General features: G+C 42.2%; 1 protein-coding gene and 1 non-coding gene across 2 annotated transcripts in view; one reads left to right on the top strand and one right to left on the bottom strand.

Moving 5' to 3' along the window:
• LOC140479588 (solute carrier family 53 member 1-like) overlaps window positions 1-19,667 on the top strand; it is a 309,449-nt gene that overhangs the window by 147,447 nt on the left and 142,335 nt on the right. Inside the window, exon 3 of the mRNA XM_072573401.1 lies at window positions 9,332-9,433. Within this exon, the coding sequence (XP_072429502.1) occupies window positions 9,332-9,433 (102 nt within the window). The remainder of the gene's footprint in view (window positions 1-9,331; window positions 9,434-19,667) is intronic.
• On the bottom strand, window positions 4,296-4,368 carry trnar-ucg (transfer RNA arginine (anticodon UCG)). Its single transcript has one exon. It is a non-coding gene; the product is annotated as a tRNA-Arg (tRNA).

Genomic DNA, 19,667 nt, shown 5'->3' with positions numbered 1-19,667 from the left:
CAGGGTATCTGATGGCATGCTCTTTGAGCTTAATTTTACCCCTCAACTGAAATATTTTCCCTCTAAGTTGCTAGAAATATAAATTGATAATAGTGCAGCGAGACTTTGTTACTGGGACCTTGACAAACTAAAGAGGTAATAATTTATCTCCTTAACTAAGGAGGTTGAGTATTGGAAAAAAAAACAGGCATGACAGAGAAGGAAATAAATAAATTAGAGTCAAATCAGGTACAAAAAGAGAAAGAGAATTTGGAATTTGTTTTTTAAAAAAGTAGTTTTCAAAAATCAGTATTGTAGGAATAAACTTCAGTTTCATGTGTTCCCTTTCTGGGTTCCCTTTCTGAGAGGTTGAGTGACATTGCAGGATCAAAAATCTTTTTTGAAAAAGGTATTTGTGCTGTTAAAAGATTTACTTCATATATTCATAATAGTGCTTTTCACAACTACAAGGTGACTGAAAACACTCTACTACAGACAATGAAGTATCTTTGAAATGTCATGACTGTTTCATGTCGAAAACGCAGCAGGAGTGACCGGCAGTTGGTCACTCCTGAGGCTCAGGATAAGGATAGATGGGTTACACTCAGGGGGAGGAAAGGGGTCAGACAGTGCAGAGATCCCCTGTGGACATTCCCCTCAGCAATAAGTATATCGTTCCTGGGGGGGATACTGGTGGGGGGGGGATGACCTACCAGAGGAAAGCCACAGTGGTCAGTTCTCTGGTATTGAGCCTGACACTGTGGCCCAGAAGGGAAGGGGACAGAATAGAAAAGCGCTAGTGGTAGGAGACTCGATTGTTAGGAGAATTGACAGGAGATTTTGTGGTCAGGATCGGGATTCCCGGAAGGTATGTTGCCTCCCTGGCACCAGGGTCTGGGACGTCCGGGGTGTATAAGATTCTGAAAGGGGAGGGTGAACAGCCAGAAATCGTGTTACATATTGGCACCAATGATATAGCCAGGACCCACGAGATAGTGAGGCGAGGAACAGGGAGCGGACGCAGCTTAACACGTGGCTGTGCAGCTGGTATAGGAGGGAGGGCTTCAGATATGTAGATAATTAGGATGCCTTCTGGGGAAGGTGGGACCTGTACATGAAGGACGGGTTGCACCTGAACTGGAAAGGGACCAATGTCCTGGGTGGAAGGTTTGCTCAAGTGGTTCAGGAGGGTTTAAACTAGTATGGCAGGGGGTGGGAATCTGAGCTATATACCGGTGGTGAGAGTTGATGGAGATGAGGCAATAGCAAGAGGTAGCGCAGCCAATGGGAAGGAATTTCCTGGGAAAGAACCAAGGGATTGGTTAAAGTGTGTTTGCTTTAGTGTAAGGCGTATCAGGAATAAAAGTGATGAGCTTAGAGCATGGATCAGTACCTGGTGCTATGATGTCGTGGCCATAACAGAGACGTGGGTTTCTCAGGGGCAGGAGTGGTTGCTGGATGTTCCAGGGTTTAGAACATTTAAAAAGAATAGGGAGGGGGGGAAAAGAGGAGGGGGTGTAGCACTGCTAATCAGAGAGGGTATCACAGCTACAGAAGTTGCCATTGTCGAGGAGGGTCTGCCTACTGAGTCAGTATGGGTGGAAATTAGGGACAGTAAGGGAGCAGTCACCTCATTAGGGATTTACTACAGGCCCCCCAATAGCAGCAAGGAGATTGAAGAAAGCATAGGTTGGCAGATTTTGGAAAAGTGTGAATGTAGTAGTGTTGTTGTAATGGGTGACTTTAACTTTCCCAATATTAATTGGAACCTCCTTCGAGCAGATGGTTTGGAAGGAGCTGTTTTTGTAAGGTGTGTTCAGGAAGGTTTCCGAACTCAGTACGTTGACAGGCCGACGAGGGGAGAGGCCATTTTGGATTTGGTGCTCTCCAGTGAGCCGGGGCAGGTGTCAGATCTTGTGGTGGGAGAGGATTTTGGTGATAGTGCCCACAACTGCCTCGCATTCTACATAGCTATGGAGGAGGAGAGAAGCAGGCACAATGGGAGGATATTTAATTGGGGAAAAGGAAACTATGATGCTATCAGACATGAGTTGGGAAGCATGGACTGGGAGCAATTGTTCCATGGAAAGGACACTATAGAGACTGTTTAAGGGACAGTTGTTGCGAGTGATGCATAAATGTGTTTCTCTGAGACAGGCAAGAAGGGGTAAGATAAAGGAACTTTGGATGACGAGAGCGGAGGAGCTTCTCTTCAAAAGAAAGAAGGCAGCTTATGTAAGGTGGAGGAAGCTAGGGTCAAGCTCAGCTCTAGAGGATTACAGGCAGGCGAGGAAGGAGCTCAAAAATGGTCTGAGGAGAGCCAGGAGAGGGCACGAAAAAGGCTTGGCAGGAAGGATTAGGGAGAATCCAAAGGCATTTTACACGTATGTCAGGAATAAGAGAATGATCAAAGAAAGAGTAGGGCCGATCAGGGATAGCATAGGGAACTTGTGTATAGAGTCTGAGGAGGTAGAGGAAGCCCTAAATGAGTTTTTTGCTTCTGTCTTTACTGAAGAAAAGGACCTTGTAGTGAATGAAACCATTGAGGAGCAGGTAAGCTTGCTGGAACACATAGAGATTGAGCAAGCTGATGTGCTAAAAATTTTGACAAACATTAAGATTGACAAGTCACCAGGGTCAGACCAGATTTGTCCTCTGCTGCTTTGGGAAGTGAGAAATGTGATTGCTTCGCCGCTTGTGAAGATCTTTGCATCCTCGCTCTCCACCGGAGTCGTACCTGAGGACTGGAGGGAAGCAAATGTAATTCCTCTCTTCAAGAAAGGAAATATGAAATCCCCGGCAATTACAGACCAGTCAGTCTCACGTCTGTTGTCTGCAAGGTGTTAGAAAGGATTCTGAGGTATAGGATTTATGACTATCTGGAAGAGCATGGCTTGATTAAATGCAGTCAGCATAGCTTTGTGAAGGGCAGGTCATGCCTCACAAATCTTATTGAGTTCTTTGAGGATGTTACTAACAAGTTGATGAGGGTCGAGCGGTGGATGTGGTGTATATGGACTTCAGCAAGGCATTTGATAAGGTTCCCCATGGTAGGCTCATTCAGAAGGTCAGGAGGAATGGGATACAGGGAAATTTAGCTGTCTGGATACAGAATTGGCTGGCCAACAGAAGACAGTGAGTGGTAGTGGAAGGAAAGTATTCTGCCTGGAAGTCAGTGGTGAGTGGTATTCCACAGGGCTCTGTTTTTGGGCCTCTATTCTTTGTAATTTTTATTAATGACTTGGATGAGGAGATTGAAGGATGGGTTAGCAAGTTTTCAGACGGCACAAAGGTTGGAGGTGTCGTTGACAGTATAGAGGACTGTTGTAGGCGGCAATGTGACATTGACAGGATGCAAAGTTGGGCTGAGAGGTGGCAAATGGAGTTCAACCTGGATAAATGCGAAGTGATGCATTTTGGAAGGTCGAACTTGAAAGTTGAGTACAGGATTAAAGGCAGGATTCTTGGCAGTGTGAAGAAACAGTGGGATCTTGGTGTGCAGGTACATAAATCCCTTAAAATTGCCACCCAAGTGGACAGGGTTGTTAAGAAAACATATGGTGTTTTGGCTTTCATTAACAGGGCGATTGAGTTTAAGAGCCGTGAGATCTTGTTGCAGCTCTATAAAACTTTGGTTAGACCGCACTTGGAATACTGTGTCCAGTTCTGGTCGCCCTATTATAGGAAAGATGTGGATGCTGTGGAGAGGGTTCACAGGAGGTTTACCAGGCTGCTGCCTGTAATGGAGTGCTTATCTTACGAAGAGAGGTTGACTGAGCTCGGAATGCTTTCATTGGAAAAAGAAGGAAGAGAGGGGACCTAATTGAGGTGTACAAGATAATGAGAGGCATAGATAGAGTTGATAGCCAGAGACTTTTTCCCAGGGCAGAAATTGTTATCACGAGGGGTCATAGTTAGATTAGATTACTTACAGTGTGGAAACAGGCCCTTCAGCCCAACAAGTCCACACCTCCCCGCCGAAGCGCAACCCACCCATACCCCTACATCTACCCCTTACCTAACACTACAGGCAATTTAGCATGGCCAGTTCACCTAATCTGCACATCTTTGGACTGTGGGAGGAAACCGGAGCACCCGGAGGAAACCCACGCAGACACGGGGAGAATGTGCAAACTCCACACAGTCAGTCGCCCGAGGCGGGAATTGAACCCGGGTCTCTGGCGCTGTGAGGCAGCAGCGCTAACCACCGTGCCACCCAAATAGGATAAATGCATGTTTTAAATGCGGAAGCACAGAAGCGACGTCCTGGCAGGACAGCGTCAAGATGGGGCACGGTTAAAGTGAGACACTTCTCGCGAGCCAGGTCGGATTCGAGCCGACAACCTTCTGATCCGAAGTCAGACGCGTTATCCATTACGCCACTGGCCCAAGCTGTTTGGTGGAAAGTATAGAGGGGATGTCAGAGGTGGGTTCTTTACACAGAGAGTTGAGAGCGTGGAATGTGTTGCCAGCAGCAGTTGTGGAAGCGAGGTCATTGGGGATAGTTTAAGAGACTGCTGGACATGCATATGGTCACAGAAATTTGAGGGTTCGTACATTAGGTTTACCTCACATGAGGATCAATGGTCGGCACAACATCGTGGGCTCAAGGGCCTGTTCTGTGCTGTACTGTTCTATGTTCTAATAATCGCTCAGCAAATTCCCACAAATTACAATGTGATCAGATAATGTTTGTTTCTGATGTTTATCAAAGACTGGTAAACAACAGTAATGGTCTTAACTGTCTGGAGTGATTTGCAATTTATGGATATCTCTTGTCACTCACTGGAGGATTTATACATAAAAAAAACAGCTTGCTTATTAATCAAAATCTGGTGTGATGTATCCTGCAACTTGATAGACTTCCCCAGATGAGCATTCAACATTCTTTGCATCTATTCTATGAGGATAAAATAAGTGGTTTCTCAGAATTGCAGTTGATTTTTTTAGCATAGATATTTTATATACATAGATATAGATAATATAGTAATATAAATACTGTGAGCTCTTAATTTGAGGAAGTTAATAAATCTCTTCCAGCAAAGTGGTAAATGAATGCTGATTGTGTATTCAGCCCCATTCATTGTATTCCTGTGGCTTGGCAAATTTGTTAATGGAAATGTGATTCTTATTCACTTTCAAGCTGAAATGTTGGCCTTGTGTAATAATGATTTTGAATGTTCTGGACTTCCATGTATAGTGCTTTTGTTTGAACAATGTGTCGCTTTGGGGATTGGAAAAGTGAGAAACCATCCTTCACTTACTTGAATTTGCAGGAATATGATCACATGATAAAAAGGTGACTGCTCAGCCAGGCATATTTACTAAAATTTAAAAACAAATGAGTTTCTTTTGTTCAGTTACTGAAGAGTTTATCTCTAAATTAACCACTTGGTAAAGAAGCTTAACTGACTTAGATAGCTAGTGCACAGTTCTCCATATATAGTAGACATATTGTTTGAGGAAATGCTCATGATAAGCAATCTTGAGGTTGTTGTGATAAGACCAATCAATGGGTAATTTGACAAAGTGAAGTTGGATTCTGCTTAGAACATAAAATAAAAATTGAACACTAATGTAGATGTTGTGTTGGATTTATGTTCATTCAATGTGTCAACACTACAGGTATTCTAGAAATTAGGGAAAATAAATCCCTTGGTTAGCTTAGGATAAGTGCATTCAATGGAGGATGGTCCATGTATTTTCCATTTACATCACTCTTGCTAAGATTGTTCAGCTTGGTATTCTAACCAGCATTTACCTGGTAGAGTCTCAAATTCATGTAGAATTTGCTGTGATGCCTCTATATTTCAAAGTACTTTATTGCACACTGTAATACGGGTAAAATTTTCTACAGGAGCAACACTGTAAGAGAATACAGGTAGGTACATGTCTGCCTACCATGCACCATGCATGGTTACTATCTCTTGGGAATCCTTAACGACGTTAGGCTTTGTCTTAACCATATTTAAATACTACTCTTAATATGTGGAGAAATATAAAATGCTTCAGCACTTCAAATTAACTAATCATTTCAATTCCCGTCCTTTTTATTTGAAATCAGTACTTTATAGCTGATTAAGGGATAAACATTGCCTTTCCTTGAACTCTCATTCATAATGTTTATCAGATTACAGGTTAAACAGATATTAAAATAGTACAATTATTAATACTATGGAAAATAGATTGGGATAGCAAAGTGATACAGATGAACAAATTATTTAAAGCGTCATTGTAGGCTAGCAAAGCAATCGAAAATGCTAATAAATCCATGATCTCTGTTTGTGGTATAGATTTCAAGTTAAACTTGTCAAGCTCTACTTAAGAATACTGTGTCCAGGTCTGGTATCCAGAATATAAAAATCACATAGAAGTGTCAGAACAAGTGTGAAGAAGAACTGAGAATTGATAGCTATGTGGAAAACATGTACATACAGTCATAAAGTCATAGAGTTATACAACATGAAAACAGACCCTTCGGTCCAACTTGTCCATGCTGACTAGATGTCCTAAAATGATCTAGTCCCATTTCCCAGAGGCCCATAACCCTCTAAACCCTTTCTGTTCATGTACCCATTCAGAAGCCTTTAAAATATTGTAATTGTACCTGCCTCCACTGTTTCCTCTGGCAGCTTATTCCGTGTCAGGTTAGAGCTTTTTCCCTTCAGAGAAAGGAAGACCAAGAGGTCTTTAAAAATATGAATTGGTTGGTCAGGGAAGATATGCAATGAATGCATTCAGTTGTGGGAAAGTCAAAAACCAGGGGCAGTGAACATGTTATGTCATGTGTGCTCTGCTTAAAGATAACGAGGGCATGGATAAGGTAAGTAGACAAGTTCTGTTCTCTGGGGTTGGGAGTCCAGAACTAGAGGGGATAGGTTTAGGGTGAGAGGGGAAAAATTTAAAATGAACCCAAGGGACAGCTTTTTCACAGAGAAGGTGGTGCGTGTATGGAATGAGCTGCCAGAAGAAATGGTGGAGACTAGTACAGTTACAACATTTGAAAAGCATCTGGGTATATGAATCAGAAGGGTTTAGAGGGACATAGAACATAGAGCAATACAGCACAGAACAGGCCCTTCGGCCCACGATAATGTGCCGAACATTTGTCCTAGCTTAAGCACCTATCCAATTGCCGCTTAAAGGTCACCAATGATTCTGACTCTGCCACTCCCACAGGCAGCGCATTCCATGCCCCCACCACTCTCTGGGTAAAGAACCTACCCCTGACATCCCCCCCATACCTTCCACCCTTCACCTTAAATTTATGTCCCATTGTAACACTCTGTTGTACCCATGGGAAAAAGTCTCTGACTGTCTACTCTAACCATTCCCCTGATCATCTTATAAACCTCTATCAAGTCACCCCTCATCCTTCGACGTTACAATGAGAAAAGGCCTAGCACTCTCAATCTATCCTCGTACGACCCATTCTTCATTCCAGGCAACATCCTGGTAAGTCTCCTCTGCACCCTCACCAAAGCCTCCACATCTTTCCTAAAATGAGGCGACCAGAACTGCACACAGTACTCCAAATGTGGCCTTACCAAGGTCCTGTACAGCTGCAACATCACCTCACGACTCTTGAATTCAATCCCACTGCTAATCAACGCTAATACACCAAAGGCCTCCTTACAAGCCCTATCCACCTGAGTGGCAACTTTCAAAGATCTATGAACACAGACCCCAAGATCCCTCTGCTCCTCCACCTTCCTAAGAACCCTAACGTTAACCCTGTATTCCACATTCTTATTTGTCCTTCAAAAATGGACAACCTCACACTTAACAGGGTTGAACTCCATCTGCCACTCCTCAGCCCAGCTCTGCATCATATCTAACTCCCTTTGCAGCCGACAACAGCCCTCCTCACTATCCAGAACTCCACCAATTTTCGTATCGTCTGCAAGTTTACTGACCCACCCTTCAACTCCCTCTTCCTAATCGTTAATAAATATTACAAACAGCAGAGGACCCAGAACTGATCCTTGCAGAACTCCACTTGTAACTGGGCTCCAGGCTGAATATTTACCATCTATCACCACTCTCTGACTTCGACCGGTTATCCAGTTCTTTATCCAACTGGCCAAATTTCCCACTATCCCATGCCTCTTGACTTTTCGCATAAGCCTACTATGGGGAACCTTATCGAATGCCTTACTAAAATCCATGTACACTACATCCACTGATCTACCCTCATCCACATGCTTGGTCACCTCCTCAAAGAATTCAATAAGACTTGTAAGGCAAGACCTTCCCCTCTCAAATCTGTGCTGGCTGTCCCTAATCAAGCAGTGTCTTTCCAGATATTCATAAATCCTATCCCTCAGTACCCTTTTCATTACTTTGCCTACCACCTAAGTAAGACTAACTGGCCTGTAATTCCCGGGGTTATCCCTATTCCCTTTTTTGAACACGGCACAACATTCGCCACTCTCCAGTCCCCTGGTACCACCCCCCGTTGACAGTGAGGACGAAAAGATCATTGCCAACGGCTCTGCAATTTCCTTTCTTGCTTCCCACATAATCCTAGGATATATCCCGTCAGGCCCGGGGGACTTGTCTATCCTCAAGTTTTTCAAAATGCCCAACACATCTTCCTTCCCAACAAGTATCTCCTCTAGCTAACCAGTCCGTTTCATACTCTACTCTTTAACAATACGGTCCCTCTCATTTGTAAATACTGAAGAAAAGTACTCATTCAAGACCTCTCCTATCTCTTCCAACTCAATACACAGTCTCTCACTACTGTCCTTGATCGGAACTACCCTCGTTCTCGTCATTCTCATGTTTCTCACATACGCATAAAAGGCCTTGGAGTTATCCTTGATCCTACCCGCCAAAGATTTTTCATGCCCTCTCTTAGCTCTCCTAATCCTTCATGGGGCAAGTGTGGGCAAATAGGGCAGATTAATTTAACATATCTGGTTGGCATTGACAAGTTGGACTGAAGGATCTGTTTCTGTGCTGTACATCTCTATGATATAGAAGTCCTGGGCTTGTTTACATATTCATTGTATAGTAACTAATGTGTTTATTATGGGAAAAAGTAGAATTGCTTTCACTTTGACTGGTTATAATGTGGTTTAGGGAGAAAAGTTTAAATACTGATACAATGTTGTTTTTACCCAATAGGAAATGAAGCAGTTCAATGATTAGTGTCAAGTAGAGAAATTGAAGAAATGTATGAGAGAAATCCAAATCACAAGGAATTGTTGTTTTACATCTCCAATCACATTGTCTTGGCCAGTGAGAATCAACTTACCTGAGAAAAACCTACAGGCCTGTATTTGTAATATGTCCAAATATGTTTTGAAAATCAATAAATCAATAAAAATGTTTGTTTTATTTTCAGTCACAGATCAAGATACAGTTAAGCGATACTTTGCCAAGTTTGAAGAGAAGTTCTTCCAGTGTTGTGAAAAGGAACTTGCCAAAATCAACACATTCTATTCAGGTAATACTTGACAAGAGAAGTAAAGTCAAGGTGGAATCTCTTTTATTCATGGTTCTATCGTCTGCGCAAGTTAAGAATAAGTGTGCCTCTCTCCATATCTGCCCTAATGTGTGTTTGAAGGAAGGATTGTCATGAATTTTGCATGATGGACATATGAACAGTGAAGGCTAGGAAAAGATTACCCAGCCCATCCAACTTATTCCACACAATTGTGATATATTTTGCATCAGGTAATATGGTTTCTACACCCCACCCAAAACTCTCTAATCTCCTGCGTGATGCAAAGAAACCAGAAAAATGTGGACCAAATTTTGGAGATAAAGCTGAGAAATTTCTCCCTAAGTACTCAAGGCTAGTCCAGATATCACCCTAACTCTGATAATTCCTTTCAGTAAACTGCCTTTTGAATGAGATCATATCCACTCCTGCCAGATTCAGGTCAGAGCAAGAATTTTGCAAATTAATATCAATCATGCACTTAGCACCAATAGAATTCGCCCTGCACAAGCCAACAGCGTGTTTAATTGGTCTACCATTCTGTTGGAAAAGAACCATGCAATGTCCATCCAGTTTTGCACAACTTAAAAACTATGGCAATTGGAATTGACTGCTCAAATATGCTACATTCCGTTCTTCATCTTATATACCTTGAAACATCAGCTCACCACTAAGTCTGCTGATCTCTGAAATGAGGAGTCCCAGCTCTTTGACCTATTCTCATAACTGTTTTTCAAAATAATGTGAAATTAGACAGTTACATCTATTCAAAGTCTCAATCACTAACCACACAAGGACAACAAAACTGGATTCTCACTGAGGCTGGATGATTTGTCCTTTAGTCCATTGTCCTGTAAGTGCTGGCCCAATACACTATTTGCTCTTCCTTTGAGGCATTGCACATGAATATTAGAAAGCTATACATTAGAAAACCTGGATCTCTTTCTTTCTCTCCTTTTATTGCTTTTCCAGCAAAGTGTATGTATGTTCGATATTTGATTCAATTTATTATTGTTATACGTACTTAGGTACAATGAAAAGTTTTGTTTTGCATGCAGTACACGCTGATCATTTCATACCAAATGCATGAGGATAATAGAACAGAGCACAGAATGAGATGTTATGGCTGCAGAGAGCAAAATCAATATTAAATTTAAAATTTTAGAGGTCCATTCAGAATCTAGTAACAACAGGGACAAAGATATTACCCAGCCCTCAGGCACAACAAATGCACTTCTGTAAATCAAACATAATTTGCCGGTCGTAATGCACCTAGATACGTGAAACTACCAAACATCATCTACACTTCTGACTTTCACACAAATCATAGTGTCATCGGCAGTTATGCCCACTGAATTCCCAACGACTACATTGAGATCATGAATAAATTAAATAAAAGGCAATGGTCCCAGCAGCAAAAACTGTAGGACACCATAGTGACTAGTAGTCCTATATTAATTACTAATCATTCCTGCAAGATATTGTTCTCCCAGATATTGCTCAACCCTTCACTCCAGAAACTTGAACACAAAAATCTAGTCTGTTATTTCAGTGAAGTGCTAAGGAATGTTGTAATTTTTGAAGAGGTGTTACACCAAAATCTTACCTGCATCTTCAGGGTGAGCTTATGATCTCCCATGGCACAATTTTATATTTTTCTAGTCACCCTGTTCAGAGATGTCATGACAGCAGAAGAAGTGAGACTTGAACTCTGCTCTTTTGGCCAAGACATTCGGGCAATATCACTGTGCCATTGAAGCCTCTAACACAATGCTTATTTTCTAATCAATCTGCTGTAACATGTTAATACACGCCTCTGGTGTCGGTGGTTCTTGAACCCAGGCTTCGTAGAGAAATTAGACGAGATATCCTGACCAATATTTTTCGCTTAGTTAATATAACAAATTGCTTATCTTGTCATTATCACATTGTAAATTGGTTCCTGAATTTCGTACATTGCAATACACACATTTAGAGTCATAGAGATGTACAGCATGGAAACAGACCCTTCAGTCCAACCTGTCCATGCTGACCAGATATCCCAACCCAATCTAGTCCCACCTGCCAGCACCCAGCCCATATCCCTCCAAACCCTTCCTATTCATATACCCATCCAAATGCCTCTTAAATGTTGCAATTGTACCAGCCTCCACCACATCCTCTGGCAGCTCATTCCATACACGTACCACCCTCTGTGTGAAAACGTTGCCCCTTAGGTCTCTTTTACTTTTTTCCTCTCTCACCCTAAAACTATGCCCTCTAGTTCTGGACTCTCCCACCCCAGGGAACAGACTTTGTCTATTTATCCTATCCATGCCCCTCATAATTTTGTGAACCTGGATAAGGTCACCCCTTAGCCTCTGACACTCCAGGGAAAACAGCCCCAGCCTGTTCAGCCTCTCCCTATAGCTCAAATCCTCCAAACCTGGCAACATCCTTGTAAATCTTTTCTGAACCCTTTCAAGTTTCACAACATCTTTCCAATTGGAAGGAGACCAGAATCGCATGCAATATTCAAACAGTGGCCTAACCAATGTCCTGTACAGCTGCAACATAACCTCCCAACTCCTGTACTCAATACTCTGACCAATAAAGGAAAGCATACCAAACGCCGCCTTCACTATCCTATCTACCTGTGACTTCACTTTCAAGGAGCTATGAGCCTGCACTCCAAGGTCTCTTTGTTCAGCAACACTCCCTAGGACCTTACCATTAAGTGTAGAAGTCCTGCTAAGATTTGCTTTCCCAAAATGCAGCACCTCCACATTTATCTGAATTAAACTCCATCTGCCACTTCTTAGCCCATTGGCCCATCTGGTCCAGATCCTGTTATAATTTGAGGTAACCCTCTTCGCTGTCCAGTACACCTCCAATTTTGGTGTCATCTGCAAACTTACTAACTGTACCTCTTATGCTCGCATCCAAATCATTTATGTAAATGACAAAAAGTAGAGGACCCAGTAGCGATCCTTGTGGCACTCCACTGATCACAGGCCTCCAGTCTGAAAAACAATCCTCCACCACCACCCTCTGTCTTCTACCTTTGAGCCAGTTCTGTATCCAAATGGCTAGTTCTCCCTGTGTTCCATGAGATCTAACCTTGATAATCAGTCTCCCATGGGGAACCTTGTCGAATGCCTTACTGAAGTCCATATAGATCACATCTACTGCTTTGTCCTCATCAATCTTCTTTGTTACTTCTTCAAAAAACTCAATCATTTAAATGACTGTAAAACGTATTTGGATGTTCCACAGTACTAAAAGGTACTGTCGGCATACAAGTTTTCCCTTTTTTTTCCCCCTAATACTAAAGTCAACTAATGAATCTCTCAGTTGCCCCAGCTTGTCTTATCTCTTCCTTCCACTTGTAAGTGCATTGTCCCAGAGTGGAGTGAGCTGTTACAACTATGGGCAAGAGGTGTCATTTGCTCTATCTCCCCTATATGGACATAGGTAGAGCAACTGTGCTGGACTATTTTCAAGTTCCTAGTTCTATTAAAAATAATAAATAATATGTTCATCTGTGTTAATATTTGGTTTTATTGTTAGCACCAACATTAAATTCTAACAGCTGAACTTCATCTTCAAGAATGAAAACTAGCGCAAAGTAGTTTTTAAAAATATTTTTAACATACCCGGCAACTCTTCGAACTGATGTTTTAACTCACTGCAATTGTTGCTAGTTATGGCACTTTGCCATTTCCACTGCCCAGACAGACCAGTGCACACATCCGAATTTTAGGATTGATTAAAACACCTTGCTGGTTTCTTTGTTTCAGTCTTACAATGTGCAGAGGCTTTATTAATCGCACTTTGGCTCAAAAACTGCAGAATATTTATCTTAAGGATTTTCATAATTTTTGGTGTAAATACTGTGTCGGGTAGGCACGTTGAATGTTGCTGAAAACAAAGTTGCAGAAAATGTCATTTATTTAGAATAGAATGGTTACCACATAGAAACAGGCCACACATGTTTGTACTCTGTCTCTGCAAATGCTCTCAACTTGTCCCAGCCCCATGCGTATTCTTTCTTTCCGTGTTGCCCTGCAATGTTTATCTCTTGGTTGTTTGTACAATTCCAATTTGAAAGCTGCAATTGAGTTTACCTCTACTGAACACTCCATGCATTCCAAAAAAAATTCTTCCTTATGTCACTGTTGGTTCTCAGCCTGTCACCTTAAATTCGAGTCCCCTGGTTTTCAACCTCCCACCAATGGGAAGAGTTTCTCTCTATCTGCTCTCTAGTGACCCCTCATGCTTTTAAACACCTCTATCATGTCTCACCTTAACCTGGTTTTGCTAAGGAGAGCAATCCTGGTTTCTCCAATCCGTCGGCATAAGTGGTTCCAGTGATGGGCATAATTGTAATAAATCTATCTTACATGTTGTCTGAAGCTTGCATTTCCTTCATAAAGTACAGTGTTCATTAAGGTTTTCCACAACTTCCTTGCTTTTGTGCTTTTAAGCCCAAATTTATAAAGGCCAGTATGTCATGTGTCTTTTCCACTGCTTTCTCAGCCTGCTTGTCACCTCCAGCCATTCTATATCACCAGATCTGGGAAGTATTTTCTGTCCCTGCATCTCCTTTTGGGTTTTACCCTTTAAGTTGAAAAGCATTTTATTGTGCTTCCTAGCAAAATGCATGACTTCACATTGGTCATAAGTTTCAACCATCAGGTGTGTGCCCTTTCTATCAGCCTATCTTCCAGTTCACAATTATTCCAAGTTTTAGCTGCAAATGTGCAATGCATGCCGAAATCTAAATCATTACTACATATCAAGAAAAACACTGTTCCTAGCAACAAACACTGGTGAAGTCTATTGTGTACCTTTCTCCGGTCTACTCATGATTGTTTCCAACTCATCAAAGTTCGAACCCATGCTGACACTGTCCCATTTATTCTGTGAGCTTCATCTTTGTTTTGAATATGAATACATTAAATTGGCTTACACGTCATTGACAGAGCTTTAACAAGTTGGTTGTCCATTTCTTGGAAGCTGATACAGTGCAGAGGCAATTTAAAGTTGGACTGATAGTAGAAATAGAAGAGTGGAACTCCACCTTGTGGTGTACCGAACACAGGCTCGAACTTCCAAATACTGTAAATAAAAGCAAAATATTGCAGATGTTGGAAGTCTGAAATAAAGAAAATGAGGATTCTGAAATGCTCTGCAGGTAACTGGCAGCATCTGTGGCAAGAGGAACAGTTAAGATTTTGGGCCTGATTCCCAGGTTGAGTTGATGAGGTCATTGCAACATCTAATCTGGGGCTGTGATCTTAACATCCTTGGACTTGGGAGAGAAGACTTCAATCATGTTTGCCACTCAGAGAACTCATTTATGTGATTTTGGACATCAGGGGAGAACAGTACCAGGCTCAAAAATGATATCGTCCCCAGACAAACTATCCGCAGTCATAGCTTAATCTCACAATGAATAAATGGTCACTTGCTCACAGTATCTGACAAAAGGCTGCACGTATGAAAATGAATTAGGAAAAAGAAACCATTTATTCTAAAAACTATATTGAAAACATTACATGGGCAAGGAAAAATGAGCAGAGAAAAGGCAAAAAAAATTGCACATATAATGTCTGAAAATCTGCATAACTGTTGGTAATCCAAAAGATTTAATGGCTCAATTAGAAGACATGTTAGCCTTCAGTATTCTGTTCTCTTGGGTCTCATTTTCTGGCAAGTGGCCAGAGAAATATTACATAATTGGATCGCATCTTTTCAAAATAATAACTCTACTCTCATCCTGTTGTAGCAGCTTGTAGTTACTTAAGCTACAGCGCTATGGATTCAACGCATTGCAGTTGAGGAGGTATTTTCTGAACAGAGTATTTGGCTCCCTTGAGAAGCAAATATTTAGATTCATAAGTTCATAAGATAAAGAAGCAGAATTAGGCCAATTGGCCCATTGTGTCTGCTCCGCCATTCCTTCATGGCTGATATGCTCCTTGCCTCCATTTTCCTGCCTTCTCCCCATAATCCTTCAACCCATTACTAATTAAACATCTATCTAACTTCTCCTTAAATTTACTCACTTTCCCAGCATCCAGCGCACTTTGGGGTAGTGAATTCCACAGATTCACAACCCTTTGGGAGAGGTAGTTTCTCCTCAATTCTGTTTTAAATTTGCTGCTCCTCATCCTAAAACTATGGCCTCTCATCCTAGAATGCCCCACAAGAGGAACCATCCGCTCCACGTCCATTTCACCCATACTTCTTATCATCTTAAATGCCTCAATTTGATCTGCCCTCATTCTTCTAAATTCCAGAGAGTATAGGTCTAAACTGTTCAGTCTCTCTTAAAACAACAAACCTCTCATCTCTGGGATCAATCACGTGAACCTCCAATGCCACTACATCTTTCCTCAACTAAGGGAACCAAAACTGTGCACAGTGCTCCAGGTGCAGTCTCCCGCAAGCCTTGTATTGTTGCAACAATACCTCCTTACGTTTATATTCTATTCCTTTAACTATAAAAGCCAACATTCCAATTGCTTTCTTTATTATCTGTTGTACCTGTATGCTAGATTTCTGTGATTCATGAATGAGGACACCCGGATTCCTCTGTACTGTAGCACCCCAAATTCTCTACCCATTTCGATAATTCACCTTCCAACTTTTCTGACCAAAATTTATGACATTGCACCTACGTTAAACTCCCATCTGCCACATTTTGCCCACTCTCATAACCCATCTATAATCCATTTTTGAGGTTCTTATTTCTTCATTGCAGTTTACTGTCCCACCCATTTTTGTGTGTCATTCACAAATTTGGCTATAGCGCCTTCTATCTCTGTATCCAAGTCGTTAATGTGCATTGTAAATAGCTAGGGCCCAAGGACCAAACTTTGTGGTGCTCCAATAATAACTTATTGCCATCTGGGAAATAAAAACGTTTATCCCAACTCTCGGTCTTCTGTCCATGTGCTAGTCACCTATCCAAGCTAATAATTTGTCCCAATCCCATATGATCCAACCTTGTGAATTAAGCTTTTGTGTGCCACCATATCAGACACCTTCCAGTAGTCAAGATATATTGCATCTACATGATCACCATATCCATTTTGCTTGTTACATCTTCGAAGAACTCTTGCAAATTAGTCAAATGTGAACTTCCTTTCATTAAACCAAGCTGACTTTACAAATGACCTGATATTGCTTCCTTGATAGTTGATTCTAACAATTTCCCAAAGCATATTCTAACAGCATTATTAGTAACGCATGCAACTCACTAGCCTAATTTGATTCCAGCCTCAACATTGAGTTCTCCAATTTCAAATAACCTCCTTTCCCATCCCCGACTCCCTTTCCAACCCATCCGCCTACCTTCCATTCCTCTGATCGACCCTTCCTTCCAGCTACGAACTGGATTGATTCTTCCCATCAACCAACAAGGTAGTGCTCACTACCTGTGTTCACCTATCCCTACCTCACCACCCTCCCCCTCTCCCCAACCAAACTCACCCCCCAGCTCCTCTTACACCCAGCCCAAGTCCTGAAGAAGAGTTACACTCAAAATGTCGATATCTCCACCTCTTGATGCTGCCTGGCTTGCTGAGTTCTTTCAGTCTCCTGCTTGTCTATCTTGGATTCCAACATCTGCAGGGTTTTTTTGTCTCTGATAAGGTGATAGTGAACTGCTTTCTTGAACTGCTGCAGTCCATGAGGGTACAAACAACATCCAAAGCTGCTGGGAGATTCTAAACATACTAGTCAGTGTGCTGATGCTTGAACTTCCACTACTGAAAGCTACTGCCATGCATGGACTTCTGAAGTCCATGTAGCAGCAAAAATAATTGGGGGCAACATTGGGGTGAACTGTTTTGTCCTTGTAATAGGTTTTAGTCAGGTCTCACTTTACAAAGTTGTGTAAGACTACCAGCAGGACAGATCTAGCACAGAGGTGGTGGCACAGTGCTATCAGGTGAAACATCAGAAAAGAGACTTCTTGCCGATTGGATGTCCCCCCCCGCCTGCCCACCCCACCAAAGTAGCTGATGAATCAGTAGTACTCCATGTTGGGGAGCCACAGAGCGGGAGAAGGGTACAATATTTATGCTATGTGCAAGATTTCAGTGTCTACCACCAAGAGTGCCTGACAGCACCACTACTGACAGAGCTGATTGAGTCTGAAAGGACATTGCTGCTACGCTAGGTCTGCGGTGGGGGAACCAACGAGATGGAAGAAAATACACTTTACCTCATCCTCAACAAACTGCTTCTGCCCATGACAGTATTGATAAGAGTGACCAATGCAGAGTCCTGGTGGCGGCAAAGTCCTGTCGTCTTACTGAGAAAACCATCCATCGTATTGTCTGGCACTATCACTGTGCTAAATGGGATTGAATTCAAACAGATCCATCAGCTCAAAACTGGGCATTCATGAAGTGCTGCGGGGCCATCGACAGTAGCTGAATTTTACTCCCAGCACGTTCTGCAATCTCATGGTCCAGCATATCTGTGACGCTACCATTGCCATCAAGCCAAGAATCAGCCCTTGTTCAATGAAGAATGCAGGAGGGCATGCCAGGACCAGCACTAGGCATAGCTAAAAATGAAGTTTTGAGCTGCTGCTAAAACAGGACTATTCACCAAACAGCAGAACCCAGAAATGATAGTTGTGATTCCACATTAGTGGATCAGATCTAAACTCTGCACTCCTGCCACGTTGAGTCACAAATAGTGGTGGACGATTAAACAATCATTGGAGGAGAAGGAAGCTCCACCAATATCCCCATCCTTAACAATGGGGATGTCAGCATTACAGCGCAAAAGATAAAGCTGAAACATTTGCAACAATCTTCAGCCAGAAGTGCCGAATGGGTCCACCAGAGTGGGCTGAATCTCGTCTACACCAGAGCTCTTCAGTAACACTGATTTCAGTTTTCAGTCAATTCAGTTCACTCCATATGATATCAGGAAACCGTTTGAGACACTTTCAAACGTTATGGGCCCAGAGGTGAGGTGACAGTGAAAACTCTTGATATCAACACCACATTCGATCAACTCCTAGCAAAGCTGGAGTCAATAGGAATGGGGGAAATCTCTTTCCGTTTGGACTTGTACCTGGATTTAAATCTGTCAATCTTAACTCCAGGACCTCTTGGTAGAAGCTCCTCAGAGTATTGTCTTCAGTCCGATCATCTTCAGCTGCTTCATCATTGACCTTCCCTCCATCATAAGGTCACGAGTGGTGATGTTCACTGATGATTTGCAACTCCTCAAATACTGAAGCAGTCCATGCTGAACTGTAGTCTAACCAGGACAATATCCAGGCTTAGTCTGAGAAGTGGCAATTAGCATAACTTTTCTTCTTTAAACAATTATCATATGACGTGGGCATCACTGGCTCAAGCAGTGATGTGTCCCATCAGTAATAACCCAGAGGGCAGTTAAGAGTCAGTCACATTACTCTGGATCTGGAATCACATATAGGTCAGACCAGGTAAGGACGGCAGATTTCCTTCCCTGAAGGACAGTGAAGCAGATGGATTTTTACAACAATTAAGAGTTGCTGACTTTTAACCCAGATTTTTTTAAAATTCAAATTTCGCCATTTGCCATGGTTAAATTTGAATGGGTGACCCCAGAACATAAACCTGGAATGCTAATGATGGCAGAATGGAGACATTCTTGACTTCATTGCTGTGTATCTCGCAAAACCATTGAGATTGTACTGACCTAGGGGGCAAGCTTTGACCAGACTGGTGTCATGACTTCCTCTGCTTGTTCTTGGGGAGCAGTCCATGTCTGCAACATACCATCTACCAGGACTTGCAGGTTTCTGCCTACAAAGAAGTATGCAACCTTTTCTTTGTCCGAAACCATGCAGGGAAACGCCCTGCTAACAATCCTTGTCAAGGTGTACAATGACCTATTAAAGGTGGTGCAGATGCTAGTCAGTGGATATCCTGGTAGTGGTGAATTGTTTTGGGATGTTGAACAGCATGATGGAGGCTAGAATCACACAAGAGGGGTGTCATGGAGTGGTGGTGTTAGTTATCGAGGGGTGTCTAATATGGCAAGAAAATTTGCTCAGCCTCACAGTGAGAAGCCCTGCATGAAATTCGACAAAATTGAACTTAGCCAAAACAGCGTAACATTGAGCACATTTGTTGCTGAAGTTCTACCTGGTTAAGGGTAAACAGTCTGAATATAGGAAACTGGCTCATAAGTGTTGCTGTGTAACAATCTGACTTACGGTATGCTAGTGTAGGAGTTT

The sequence above is a fragment of the Chiloscyllium punctatum genome, chromosome 7, assembly GCF_047496795.1.
Source record: "Chiloscyllium punctatum isolate Juve2018m chromosome 7, sChiPun1.3, whole genome shotgun sequence".
Classification (NCBI taxonomy): Eukaryota; Metazoa; Chordata; class Chondrichthyes; order Orectolobiformes; family Hemiscylliidae; genus Chiloscyllium; species Chiloscyllium punctatum.
The sequence above is the reverse complement of the archived record's forward strand: the minus strand, read 5'-3'. Positions and strand labels throughout refer to the sequence as shown.